Source organism: Engraulis encrasicolus, chromosome 9 (assembly GCF_034702125.1).
Source record: "Engraulis encrasicolus isolate BLACKSEA-1 chromosome 9, IST_EnEncr_1.0, whole genome shotgun sequence".
In the NCBI taxonomy this organism is placed as follows: domain Eukaryota; kingdom Metazoa; phylum Chordata; class Actinopteri; order Clupeiformes; family Engraulidae; genus Engraulis; species Engraulis encrasicolus.
This window is the reverse complement of record NC_085865.1, coordinates 32,955,725-32,969,192: the sequence shown is the minus strand read 5'-3', so window position 1 is coordinate 32,969,192 and position 13,468 is coordinate 32,955,725. Positions and strand designations below refer to the sequence as shown.

The window sequence follows — 13,468 nt, the reverse complement described above, 5'->3', positions numbered from 1 at the left end:
TGTATGTTTGTACAAGTTCGTGTGTGTGTGTGTGTGTGTGTGTGTGTGTGTGTGTGTGTGTGTGTGTGTGTGTGTGTGTGCGCGTGTGTGTGTGTGACCCAGTCTTGAATACAAGGTAATTACAATAGGTGAGTTAAAACAGCAAAGGCTTAGTGTAAATCATAGTTCTGTTTGTGAGTTGTAGATAGTTTGTAATGCAGCCTGGGGCAGACTTTTTGTGCCACTCCTCTTTAGAAAGCAGGGCATGGAGTAGTGTGCTATCTTTCAATTCTCCTCTATGCTTTCTCTCTCTCTCTCTCTCTCTCTCTCTCTCTCTCTCTCTCTCTCTCTCTCTCTCTCTCTCTCTCTCTCTCTCTCTCTCCCTGTGTGCATGCGCGTGTGCGTGTGTATGTATGTGTGTGTGTGTGTGTATGTGTGTGTGTGTGTGTGTGTGTGTGTGTGTGTGTGTGTGCAACTATGCAAGAATAAGAATATACACAAGAATGCAGTTGTGCATACTGGAAAGACATTCAAGCAAGTTGACAAGTTCACACAAGTTGATACATGATGGTGTATTAACAAGCACGTACACACGCACACATAGACACGCACGTGTGCGCGCACACACACACACACACACACACACACACACACACACACACACACACACACACACACACACACACACACACACACAAATACAAATAAACAGATGATAAAGTGTTCCTCAAGGGGTATTTTGAAAGACCTGCTCTGCCACATCTCTGCAGGATCTATTCTTCAGTACATTTGCATGAATGCACACACACACGCACGCACACACACACGCACGCACACACACACACACACACACACACACACACACACACACACACACACACACACACACACACACACACACACACACACACACACACACACACACACACACACACACACACATACACCAAGCACCTCGTTCTCTGTGGTCAGGGCACAGTGCGATTGAATCTGAGGCATGTTACCCAGCCAGCCTGTTAGGAGCACATGATTAATTGTCTTGTCATCATGGCTGAACACTTTTATCATATCACACTCTCCTTACTTATCTTTCTCTGTCTTCCTCACTCATTTTATACGTCATATAGCATATTTATTATTTTTAAGTCACCCCCTACCCATTTCCAAACAAGTGAGAGGCATTCATCAAAATCCTGTTATTAGAGCTTTAGCATTAACCCAACACAGATGTTGCTATTTAAAGAATACTGCAATCTCAACCTTGTCATGACACCAGAATTCCATTTGTTCATGCAGTGAACTGAACTGAATGATGAACGTTAGCATAAATTGTCAAATGAGCGCGCCATGAAGTCCTGATGTTGCTCCCCCTCAAATTCAGAAATGCTTTGTTTTGCTGTGTATGGTAACCAACCGCTGAATAGAACAGACACTCGGCAATGTGTTTCCATGACAAAAGAATAAAATAAAATGTGAAAAACAATAAACCCAAAAAATAAAAGAAGGGGGTCTGGTAATGCAAAACACAAGCGCCCATGCCCCCCCGCCCCCAAAGCTCGTTTAGTAGGGTGGCACATGATGCCAATCAGATAGAATGGCCCCTGGCAAAGTGTCACACCCACAGCTCTCTGGCAGACTGGCACCAGACCTGGGTGCCAAGCAGAGAGAGAGAGAGAGAGAGAGAGAGAGAGAGAGAGAGAGAGAGAGAGAGAGAGAGAGAGAGACAGACAGAGAGAGAGAGACAGAGAGAGAGAGACAGAGAGAGAGAGAGAGAGAGAGAGAGGGGGAGAGAGAGAGACACAGAGATAAAAAACAGAGAAAGAGAGAGAGAGACAGAGAGCAAACAAGAGAGAGACAGAGAGCGAGAGAGAGCGAGACAGAGAGCAAACAAAAGAGAGAGAGACAGAGAGAGAGAGAGACAGAGAGAGAGAGAGAGAGAGAGAGAGAGAGAGGGACAGAGACAGAGCGAGCAAGAGAGCAAGTGAGAGAGAGTGGGCATGAGAGCGAGAGAGAGAGAGAGAAAGAGAGCGAGAGACAGCAGTGGTGTAGTGTGTTTTTTTGTAGTGGGTATACTGTATATTTGAACAATTTTTGAAGTGGGTATACTGTTTACATTTGTGCCATTCTAAATAATGGATCAATCAATTTTAAGTGGGCATACTGAAATCCCGGAAATTTGGAAGTGGGTATATTCCGTATCCCTGCGTTCTACGTAGACTACACCACTGAGAGAGAGCCTAACTAATGAAGGGTGTGTGTGCAGAATGCCAGAAGGCTGATCAATAACAAGCATAAAACTACCATCCAACACATGAGAGCAAAAGGGATAATAAAATAATGGTTCATAATGGGAACTGTGCACGATGCTACAAATCTAATTCCCCTTTCGCACTAACATGTTGGAAAATCAGACTAAGCTTTAACCTTTTGATATGACTTAAGGCTATGAATCCTGTGCACAGCAGAAGAAAGCAGCAATTGGAGTTGGATCGTATTGTATTTTTAACATGGTTTCAGCATATGGTAATGATGTGCTCATTGGTAACACCCATGATATGATGGACAATCTCTGTTATTCTAGATGGCACCAGGAGATACACATGCCCTTATGTTTTGATTTATGTGTGTGTGTGTGTGTGTGTGTGTGTGTGTGTGTGTGTGTGTGTGTGTGTGTGTGTGTGTGTGTGTGTGTGTGTGTGTGTGTGTGTGTATTATGCGTGTTATGCGTGTTTGTGTGCGGGTGTGTTTTGTTATTGTAAGTCCAGTTAACTTTTCGAACAGAGGGCGATTCTCAAAAATCCTCCAGCCTTAATACAAAACAGGCTGGCTTGTTAGATAACAGCAAAAGCTATCTGCTTGCTGCTGTCCACTGGTATTTCAAAATGTCATGTCCTGGGTCCTTTATCTTTTGATAACCTGATTATTTTGAAAAATGATACGCATGCTATATGATAACTGATTGTGTGTGTGTGTGTGTGTGTGTGTGTGTGTGTGTGTGTGTGTGTGTGTGTGTGTGTGTGTGTTACTGGACTCATACTTTGTATATCATCAATCTTACCAATCTACAGGATTTTTCCAATAATGTTTGGATCTGTAATCCGTGTGACGATCCAAATAAAAGTACTAAACTCTGTGTGTGTGTGTGTGTGTGTGTGTGTGTGTGTGTGTGTGTGTGTGTGTGTGTGTGTGTGTGTGTGTGTGTGTGTGTGTGTGTGTGTGTGTGTGTGTGTGTATGCCTATGCAGAGTATACACATACAAAATGTACTCAGTGAAGACTACTTACAAATGTCTGGAGAAATAATTTCATTCATGGCAGTGATTCAGGTTCTCTCTTTCATTTTGTCGGCCCATCCTTCTCTCTCTTCTTGGACAACCCCCTGCCCCTCTCTCTCTCTTTCTCTCTCTCTCGTCAAAGACTGCATTTTTATATATCAGCGTCCACACATTCTTTCCAAGGAAAAGCGCCACACCCAAGGCAAACATATTTACAGACAGACACACCTCAAAACATTCATATATTTAGTACAACTCTCCGAGGTATGATTAACTGTATGAATAGCTAAAAAAGCCTCAAGAATGTTATATATACGGGCATAGACCGTAGGAACAATTTTAAATATATCCGATTATTATATTTGTTTGTTTAAATGGTAAATGTATCAAATGCATTTCCCTGCTGTGGGGGACTATGGGGTTGAGGTGTGTGCATTTTGCTTGTATGAGTGTGTGTGTGTGTGTGTGTGTGTGTGTGTGTGTGTGTGTGTGTGTGTGTGTGTGTGTGTGTGTGTGTGTGTGTGTGTGTGTGTGTGTGTGTGTAAATAGGACAGGGAGCCACACCTCGGGAAGAGAGAGTGACCAGAGCAGAGCAGAGCAGAGAGGCCAGAGTTTAAATTTACCCCCGAAGAGGAGACACATTCCTCTAAGCAGGGGTAAGGGGGTGAGTCAGTCTACTCAGCGGAGCAGACCAACAGCACACACACACACACACACACACACACACACACACACACACACACACACACACACACTCTCTCTCTCTCTCTCTCTCTCTCTCTCTCTCTCTCTCTCTCTCTCTCTTTCTCTCTCTCTCTCTGACACACACACACAATCACACACACACACACACACATACACTCACTCACACACACACACACACACACACACACACACACACACACACACATTAACAAAGTGACTCTTATGAGGGTGATACAATGACCATACTTGTCGGAGGCAAAAACCCCAAAACATATGACCAGCTCCACAGGGGAAAAGAAAGTCACTGTGGAGAGGAGTCATAGAGTTCAACTGGGCTGCATCACGCACTCCTCTCCTCCCTGTCTTCCCCGCATATTTCTCTGTTTTCCTAAAATGGTGTGACCTCTTTTTCCAACACTTTCTTTCTTTGCTTCCCCAGATTTTTTTCATGTTTGTCTATCGATCTGTCGTTCTGTGGACTCCGCTCCTTCCGAAAAATAAAGCGTGTCTGGTCTTAAGCTGCTCTTCACAAGCCTGAACTTGAACTTTTTCTGGGAAAAGGCAGGAGGAGGTTGGGAAGTTCCCCCATGCTTCCCATTATTACGCGCTTTGCTCCAAATTAATGCGAGTTACAAGAACCCTCCTGGTAATTTCCCACACAAGGCCAATCTTTGACAAAGACAAAAGCATGTCAAATCAGCGTGGCGATATTGAAATCTCTGGTGCGCTTGATGACCACAATGAACCACGTTTTTAGAGGGAAACATTACTGGCAATGCCAAAAGTTCCTCTTGAAAAAGTACATCAAATCAGTTAAAGGATGTAAAGGATGAGCTGTCTGGCCATATTCAAGGACAATTACAAGACGTAGCAATGATCATGGGTCTGTAGCCCCATAATGCATGCTGTACCACCAGTGGCACGCTGTAATAGTAATTGAAAAATTAAGTAGGCCTTACCAATAGTACTAATACTATAACAGTCCACGGGGCCTTTAGTAATGCACTACGACTTGGTCATTGCCATTCTGGTAACAGCAAATTTATAACGCGTGTCTTAACAGGGCAATCACACTATGTATTATGCAATTGGCCTTAATTTACAAGCTTTCATGAGAAGAGAGCGTGAGAAAGAACCCTGTTTTGTGACACCTCTGATCATTCAGCAAATGGCTATTTAAGAAAACCCCTGACCTTCACTCCTCTCATAGTAAGAGAAACTGTGTCGTGCATCCCAAGCACATTTCATATTGCCACGTTCATACCTTTCCTGTTATGACAGAGAGATCCTCCGGCCCGATGATTTGGATGTCCTCAGATGACTGGTCATTCTGTAGAGAGGTAGTGATGGGAGAAGAGAGACGGAGAGAGAGAGAGAGAGAAGAGTGGGTAGGGGGCATGCATGGACCCAAGGACATACAGGGCATAGAAGCTACCATCTTGTTCTGGCCTGTCACATTGCATCGCAACACAGTGCCTACTGACAGAACAGGTCAGACCCCACAGTGGGAACATGCACTGAAAACAGATGAGAGAAAGTTGGAAAGAGAGAGAAAGAAAGAAAGAAAGAAAGAAAGAAAGAAAGAAAGAAAGAAAGAAAGAAAGAAAGAAAGAAAGAAAGAAAGAGAAATAGAAGAGAGGACCGAAATAAATACTTTTGTTATCTTATAAACAATAGGTGGCCATTGGGGCCTCATGTTGGTGGAGGTGGAGTTATGGGGGGTCAGGATATGTGGGGTCAGGCTGCACCCCTCTGCTTCTGTAGGGGTCAAGTGGCACTCCTGCTTGGCCTGTGGGGGCCCCTGCACCCCTCTAGTGCCTCCACTCTATTCAGACTGACAGCTGGGGAGAGAGAGAGAGAGAGAGAGAGAGAGGAGGAGGACAGATGTAGCTAAGGATGTGTGCGTGTGTGTGTGTGTGTGCGCGCCCGTGTGTGTGCACGCTGGTCGTGTGTGTGTGACAGAGAGAGAGAGAGAGAGAGAGAGAGAGAGAGAGAGAGAGAGAGAGAGAGAGAGAGAGAGAGAGAGAGAGAGAGAGAGATGTGTCCCCAAACCAGGGCGTGTGACAGGGAGTTTGACCTCAGACAGCAATGTTAAACCACAATTCATGGCCAATTGGCAACAACAAAAGGAGGCGAACAAAATCACACTGAAACATAAAATATAACATTCATTGTGATTTTCTCAATTGTGATTGATATTGTGATCATCCATACCATCATCATAATCAACATCATCACCATTTTTCTATGTACTGTATGACTGTATGTACCGGTATGTGTGTATGTTTGTTTGTTCTAGAGAGCAGTGGAATGCGGTTTAAGCTAAGGATAGTTACATGTGTTCCGATGGCCATGAACCACAAGGGAGCTAGCTGCACTGTCCAAGGGGGTGAACCATGTGACCCCAAGGCAGCCAATCGTATCGCTTTGGTTTTAAAACAGAGCTTTTAACTCAGCAGTCGCAAGTTAGGGAGGACGCGGCTGCCCTATGGCAACACACGAACCAAAACAACTCATACCACACTGAAGTACACACTGGGGAGGTAAACAGAAGATGTGGATAAACTAACATACATGCGCACACACACACACACACACACACACACACACACACACACACACACACACACACACACACACACACACACACACACACACACACACACACACGGCATGTGCACAAAACACACACATTTTCCAAAAGTGAGAAGGAGGCAGAAAGTATGTTTCTATGTGGAAGCAGCATACACACATACCTATACACATGTGTGCACACACAGGCACGCACACACATAGGTGCTCAATAAAAATAGATACCATATTTAAAGAGAGTTACTTCATGATAAGGAACCCCAAAAGCCCAAGAAATGAAATGAAAGGGCGTTACCCCATCAGGGTGACATCTGTTCAATGACAAACCACATGTAAACAACACCGCTCTTGTTTACACTGTCCTTTGAAATCTATAGATGCCGACAGATGCATTGATCCGCAGAGTGGCAATGTGCCTCTCCATGGGTGGGTGTGTTAAACAGGCAGCTGATGACCTTGAAATGTGACATTTTCCTGCTGCACTTAGGCTTTGGCAACACTGCCATCTGTTGGAAATAAAGAGTAATAGCAGGATGGTGCACTGCATTGAGGCCAACTCTACTGTATTACTACAATGATGTCAAATGATCCGTAAATGGGCCACAACAATATATTTATGGCAACAACAGATTGTAATGACATTCCAAGTCCAACTCCTCAGCTATTTGCTTTAACATGATCTAAGTGAGATACCAGAGTCAATCCAAGGGGCAATAGCTGTCTACTGGTAAACGCAAAGCCATAACATATGTCTTTGTGATTATTTTTTCATTGCATGATGGCATAGTGTTTCAAAATCTGAGGGTGAGCTGTTTTAGAAGTTCTTCTTTCTTTCTCTAGTCCATGGTGAAATTTGGTGCAAAAGTTATTCTGTCCAAAGGTGTTTTCACTTTGTGTTATGTGAATAGAATCACAAGATAAAACATTGACTCAAACTGTTGCAGTATGTGTTAATTCATCTGCTCTCTGAAGAAGTGTTTTTCCAACAACAAATTGTTCTTTTCTGTTCTAGCAAATGTGGTTTGAATTTGGGCATGTTTTCTTTTTGGGTGAACTGTGGCATGGATGGCATGGCATGGAGAATCCAGCAACCCGGCCAGGAAGTCAGGCAGAGAGGATTTGAGCAGGAAAGGAAAAAGCTTTTTCTATCCAATTTTAAAAGCAAATAAGTAGAAGTGCAGAAAAAGCAGAAGTACAAGTGCCACACCACAGAACCTAGGTCATCATCAACTCACCAGGTAGCTTTTGAGGCGGATGAACTCCACTCTGACGGTCATGTGTTTGGGGGTGTTGCAGCTCACTGATTTGATGCACTCCACCAGGTCAGAGCAGAACTTGTACCCTCCCTTCAGGACACACAGTGCCACCATGTAGTTGTCATCTGTGTCGTCCACCACTAGTCTGGCCAGGCACTCAGTCCTGTAAAGACAGATTTTTAACCCATATTCAATATCTGCACCTAATTTTGCTATAACAGTGGTTCTCAACCTTTTTTGAACAAATGTCCCCTTTACCTCATAATAACCCTGCCAAAGCCCTCTTAGTATAAAAACAACGCAATAGATTTAGATGAATACCTCCTTATGGCAACTGACCACCCCAACAACGCCACCTTGGGCTCCCCAACGCCCCCTGGAGGCTATAGCCAAACGTTGTCATGAAATATCCAACTTCTGAAACCGTTACCTGTCCATAATAACGCCGTGGGGGATGTAGATGTTCTCCAAATCACCGTGGTAATGTTCAGGATATGTGAAGAGGTCCAGGTCATATCCTGGCCACTCATCTTTAATCTACAGCAGAGGTGAAGGTTAAATTTCAAATTAATTTCCCAGTATTATATTAGTCAACGTTGTAAATATGCGACGAGACACATGGGCATATCAGAATAGCGCAACTGTAGGTCCAAACGAAAAAATAACAGCTTGTGTACAAAATAATGCATCAAAGTTACACACTGAACTAAGATATTATATTCTAGCCTACATCAACATCCATAACACTCTTCAATCACAATTGGGCAACACATTCGTGCGTAATTTAACTTACCACAATTCCCTTGTCAGTTGAGGGACTCCTGATCATTTCGTATTCTGACATCTTGATTTTCTTAATTTTCTGAGAGTCAAAGTAAATCACAACACTGAAGAGTGCATCTGAGAACCACTTTCGAGAGAAAGTTGTGGGAGGAGGAGGAACCGCCAGTAAAGCCCTGCGTAAAACAGGAATCTCACGTTTCTCCAATATCAACATCGACTGAATGCGTCTTACTGAATATCCCTGTTTAAGACATCTGGAGACAAAATATTTGGGAAAGTATTTGGAAACATAATAACATATGCATACACAAGTGTAACAACAGCTGACGTGTCTGAATACACGTGCATGAACAAATAATACAATACAAAATGGGTATGCATATTTTGAGTACGTTTTTATTATTAAGTCCTGTGTGTGCCATTTTGTTACACCGTACATTTCAAATTCTTTTAAAATCTTGCATGACATAATGAACGAAGAGTCGTCGAAACTTGTGGAGAGGGGTTGTTGCTACTTAGCCTGTTGAGATTAATAAGCAGCATGCTGCACAGTCATGCTGAAGTTATTAGGCTACGCGCGGAGAGGGTGTCTCTGCTCCGCCAATGTGAACCATTCAGGCAACCCAACCGGACAAGACACGCATGGTGGAGAATGAATGGGAATGTTAAGTTCATTCAGACCTCGGCTGGGGGAAAAGTTGAGCCCCAGGCATGTAGTGTGGCTTGATGAGCATCCACACGTTTCACATGATCATTGATTTATGAGCTGTCTCTCTCATGGTTCTTGTCGTTCCCATATGGACAAAAAAGAGGGGTGATTTAGTCTTTCTAGTTGACATACATTGCTATTCTTGTATCCTACAAAACATTACATAATTTTATATCTCAAAAATCAATCAATCAATATTATATTATCAAACAAAACTGTTCAACTGGTTAAATAGTACACACCATTGCTCTTTCACCTACCATCTTCTGAAAGGCCTATTTTATCCCTCTAGCATCTGCACATAGACCAATACCATTTACTAAATTCTGTGTCTTTCGAACACATCCCCTTACCCAAAAGTACTGTTACAAATGTGTTACCGTGCTTGATGGGTACACTGTAACAGGACTTGTAAAATAAAGTATAATCCAGTGTCATTGTTTTGAATTGCTGAGACTGTCAGGGGTTTAGTTCAACCAACATTGATATAGGCTACTTTGCATTTTTATGGGAAAAAATTCTATCCATATTTTCATCAAGTTGTACAAGATGTGATTATGTGGTCCACAGAGCTGTGTCGCTGTGTACAGAATAGCATGATTACATATAAACATGCCATGTTGTGCCAAGATGTGTCATCAGATTTATTTTTTAAAACTCAATTGTAATGATAAAACGATGACATGAAATAAAACACTGAGAAAATATGACAAGTGCAGTGGCAGTAGTAACACCCATCGTCTTCAACTCTTCTTGGTTGACCTCTGATGACCTCCGGTGGGGACTAGTTATTGGAGATGTAGATGGTCTTGTAGCGCTCGATGAGGTCGATGTCCTTCTCCAGCTGCTTCATCTCCAGCTCCAGGCGCTCCTTCCGGTACTTCTTGGGGGTGGTGTCCGTGACGACCGACAGGCCCTGGTACTGATGATGCAGCTCCTCCCAGTTCTTCTTCAGGCCCTGAAGTGAGAGAGAAAATGTAAACAGGGAAGGCTGAACTAAAGGAAACACAACAAAATATTTAAGAGATTAATTACATGAGATGTAGCAACAACAACAACACAAACCTTGAAGTCCTTAAAATCCAAATGATTTTCAGAATGAATAACACGAGATGCAATATATAAGTTACACAGAGGCGATTCTAGGGTGAGCTGGATCCCCAAGTGCAATTTCAAAAGAATAAACATCAACAACAAATCACAACTACTTTAGCTTAAAGACTTAAAGCTGGTATATAAACCATCTACCTATTGGCTTGGGGGCCCCAAGCGGCTGCCTGCCTAGCCTAGTGACAAGATGCGCCTCAGCCTCTGTTTATGCACAAGACCAAAATGAACCAATTGAACGAGATGCACACCTCATCTGGAGCAGTGGTCTGACTGATTGTTTAGATCTCTAAGGGCAGTCATGGGTAAGCGCTTAGGGTGTCGGACTTGTAGCCCAAATGTTGCCGGTTCGACTTCCGACCAGCCAAGTTAGAGGGAATAATTAACCAGTGCTGTCCCCATCCTCCTCCATGACTGAGGTACCCTGAGCATGGTAACATCCCACCGCACTGCTCCCTTGGGGCACCATTGGGGGCTGCACCCTTGCACAGGTGAGGCATAAATGCAATTATGTTGTGTGCAGTGTGCACTTGTGTGCTGTGTCACAATGACAATGGGAGTTGGGCTTTCTTCTTCTCCTTCTTCTTCTTCTTCTTCTTCTTCTTTCTACAGCCAGGAGCAACGAATGGCTCTACCTAGCTTATGTGTCCAGGTTGACTGTCGTTACAGTTTGGGACTGGTTTCCAATGGACTCAGTCAAGCAAGATAGCTGCGCTCGTCCATTTCTGTCACAGGTAACACCACCTTTTTTGTTATTAGGAGTATAATTATTGCCCTATATAGTTTGTACATTGTGTGTGTGTGTGTGTGTGTGTGTGTGTGTGTGCAAGACATTTGGAATTCACTTTCTAGTTAGGATATTGTTCTACTATACAAATACCTTTTGATTGACTGATTAAATTGGCGCTATTGTATGCAAGATGCACAAACATTAAAGAGGCTATGGGTTACATAATACATTATACAAGCATCTCCTGTGTAACACACACAGTACAGTCTAAAAATAAAATAATCTAAAATCTAAAAATAATATTTAAAAAAAAACATAAATAAAGATGTGATTCTTTTCATTAGTGCCTGGGAGTTATTAAAGATATAATTTGCATGAAGTCATCCTTAGAGTTGACAAGATATTAGTATGAAATATGCAGGTACCTAAGGGACATTTCACTGAACATATTTTTTAAAAAGAGAGAATGACAGAAAAATCTAATCTTTGGTTAATTACATCACTGGTTCTGCCAGTGGCAATTTTCTTAGACTTGGGTGAATTATGTCTTTTTCAGTTACTATCAAATGTATTTTTAATATATTTAATGAAAACATACACTTAAAATATAGAATAAAATGGATCATATGTATGGTTAGAGCTAGAGGGTAGAGGAAAGGATTTGATACAAAACGTAACAAACTCTCTTCCTGTCTCTCCCTTGCTCTGTCTCTATCTGTGTGTGTGTGTGTGAGAGAGAGAGATAGCACGCACGCGAGAGAGAGAGAGAGAGAGAGAGAGAGAGAGAGAGAGAGAGAGAGAGAGAGAGAGAGAGAGATAGCAATTGGCTTTAAAGTCTGAAATATTACGGGTCAGAAGTTTTACCTCCAGGATGTGCTTGCGTTCCTCGTCTGAGAGCTGCTGCATGGCTCCCTGCTTCATGCACTCCTGGACGTAGTCATTATACTCCTCCTGGGCCCTCTTCACCTCCTCCTGCCTCTGCAGCAGGTACTCAGGGGTCTGCCCATAGTCCTTCACATCACACAAATATGCAAGACATGTGCTTTTAGCCGCTTCTAGTTGCATGCCAATAATCCTTCACACAAACATGCAAAACATGGTGCTTTTAGTCTGGTCAAGTAGTGAAAAGAGTTTAGATATAGTTAGGCACAGGAATTGTTCTTGGAGTGTGAATAGGTGTAGTCGCAATAGGCTTTCAAGCTCCAAGAAGATGCATAGCCTGCAACCGAACTCTTCTGACTAGGATGACCTAGAATGAGAATCTTCACAGTCATGTCTGTTCTCGAAATTCTGGATATAAACAACAGTGAAGCTGTGCCATCAACCTACACACAATATGGAGGATGGTGACAGAAGAACACACCTTTTTCTTGAGATACTTGGGGACAAGGCCGGAGGTCTCCAGTGGGAATTTGTCTCCCTTCTTGGTGTCCACATAGGTAGGCTGTGGCTTTTTAGGCACCGCCATTATATTCTCAAAGGCATTCGTCTTCACAAAGTCCTTTTTTGTCTGAATGCCCATCAGAGGCTTGTCAGATTTCGATGGAACACGGGGCTTCCGTGGTTTCATCATCTCCTCAAAATGATCCGTATTTGGTTTCTCTGTGGAAGTCAAAGGAATTTATAAATAATTGTTTATAAACAATGTGTGCAATAATCAAAATAAAGAGCAGCTTGACTTTGAATTAATGATGGGTATACTTTCTAGGCTTCTGTCTTCTTTTGAGTGTTTCTGGAGGTATTTCTCTGGAGATGGCACTTCTACTTTTGCAGGACCCATGGTCTTGTTGGGTGCCTTGTTTTCCTGCTTTTCGAGCTTCATTTGTTCTCTGAACTTGGACATGTACCTTGGGAAAATATAACATCATGAATTAAGGTGCGTCTATCACTATCATTGATGATGATGTAAGCTTATTGTTATAACACATTGGATTTATTAGTGCAAACAACAGGAAATGGAACAAAAGTTAGCCCAATGACTGCGTTTTTTCCCCTCTATCTTCAAGATTGGCCTGGCTAGAACTAGTGTTCATATGAGCTAGTGTTACACCTTGCTATCATGGTCCTCGAGTGAATCATGTGTTGTTCACATAGCCTTACCTGGGTGGTTTTATTATTTTAACCTCCTCTCTTGGAATAAGGTTGTATATGCTCTCGGAAGGGTACGTTGTCCCTGCCATGTTGCTTGTTTACAAGTAAACGACACCAGGCACACCGAAAAGTTACACACATAAAATCGCTTGCTACATGAAGGTTCGCTAGTCCACAAAGAAGGTTTTGTTTAATGTGGGTTTCCAAGCAACTGTTGCTAGGTAACGAATGGTGGTTTGCGA

The 13,468-nt window shown here is 42.8% G+C and overlaps 2 protein-coding genes across 2 annotated transcripts in view; both read right to left on the bottom strand.

Moving 5' to 3' along the window:
* Positions 1–8,825, bottom strand: part of prtfdc1a (phosphoribosyl transferase domain containing 1a) — a 16,922-nt gene extending 8,097 nt beyond the window's left edge. The window contains exons 1-4 of the mRNA XM_063206166.1: positions 8,600–8,825; positions 8,237–8,343; positions 7,786–7,969; positions 5,223–5,288 (exon numbers count right to left, since the gene is read on the bottom strand). Coding sequence (XP_063062236.1) covers positions 5,223–5,288; positions 7,786–7,969; positions 8,237–8,343; positions 8,600–8,803 — 561 coding nt within the window. The 5' untranslated portion in view covers positions 8,804–8,825. The remainder of the gene's footprint in view (positions 1–5,222; positions 5,289–7,785; positions 7,970–8,236; positions 8,344–8,599) is intronic.
* Positions 8,826–9,916: 1,091 nt separating this feature from the next.
* On the bottom strand, positions 9,917–13,421 carry enkur (enkurin, TRPC channel interacting protein). The gene is made up of 5 exons (XM_063206165.1): positions 13,236–13,421; positions 12,837–12,982; positions 12,499–12,737; positions 12,000–12,146; positions 9,917–10,256 (listed from the first exon to the last, which is right to left on the bottom strand). Exons 1-5 carry the CDS (start codon positions 13,313–13,315, stop codon positions 10,083–10,085), a joined length of 786 nt encoding a protein of 261 aa, XP_063062235.1. The 5' UTR covers positions 13,316–13,421; the 3' UTR covers positions 9,917–10,082.
* Between the last annotated feature and the right edge of the window lie 47 nt (positions 13,422–13,468).

Coding starts and splice junctions, on each gene's coding strand:
- enkur (XM_063206165.1), bottom strand. CDS start 13,315: ATGGCAGGGACAACGTACCCTTCCGAGAGCATATACAACCTTATTCCA. Junction 12,983..13,235: donor AAAATAATAAAACCACCCAG/GTAAGGCTATGT, acceptor TATTTTCCCAAG/GTACATGTCCAAGTTCAGAG. Junction 12,147..12,498: donor CCAAGTATCTCAAGAAAAAG/GTGTGTTCTTCT, acceptor TGTGATGTGAAG/GACTATGGGCAGACCCCTGA.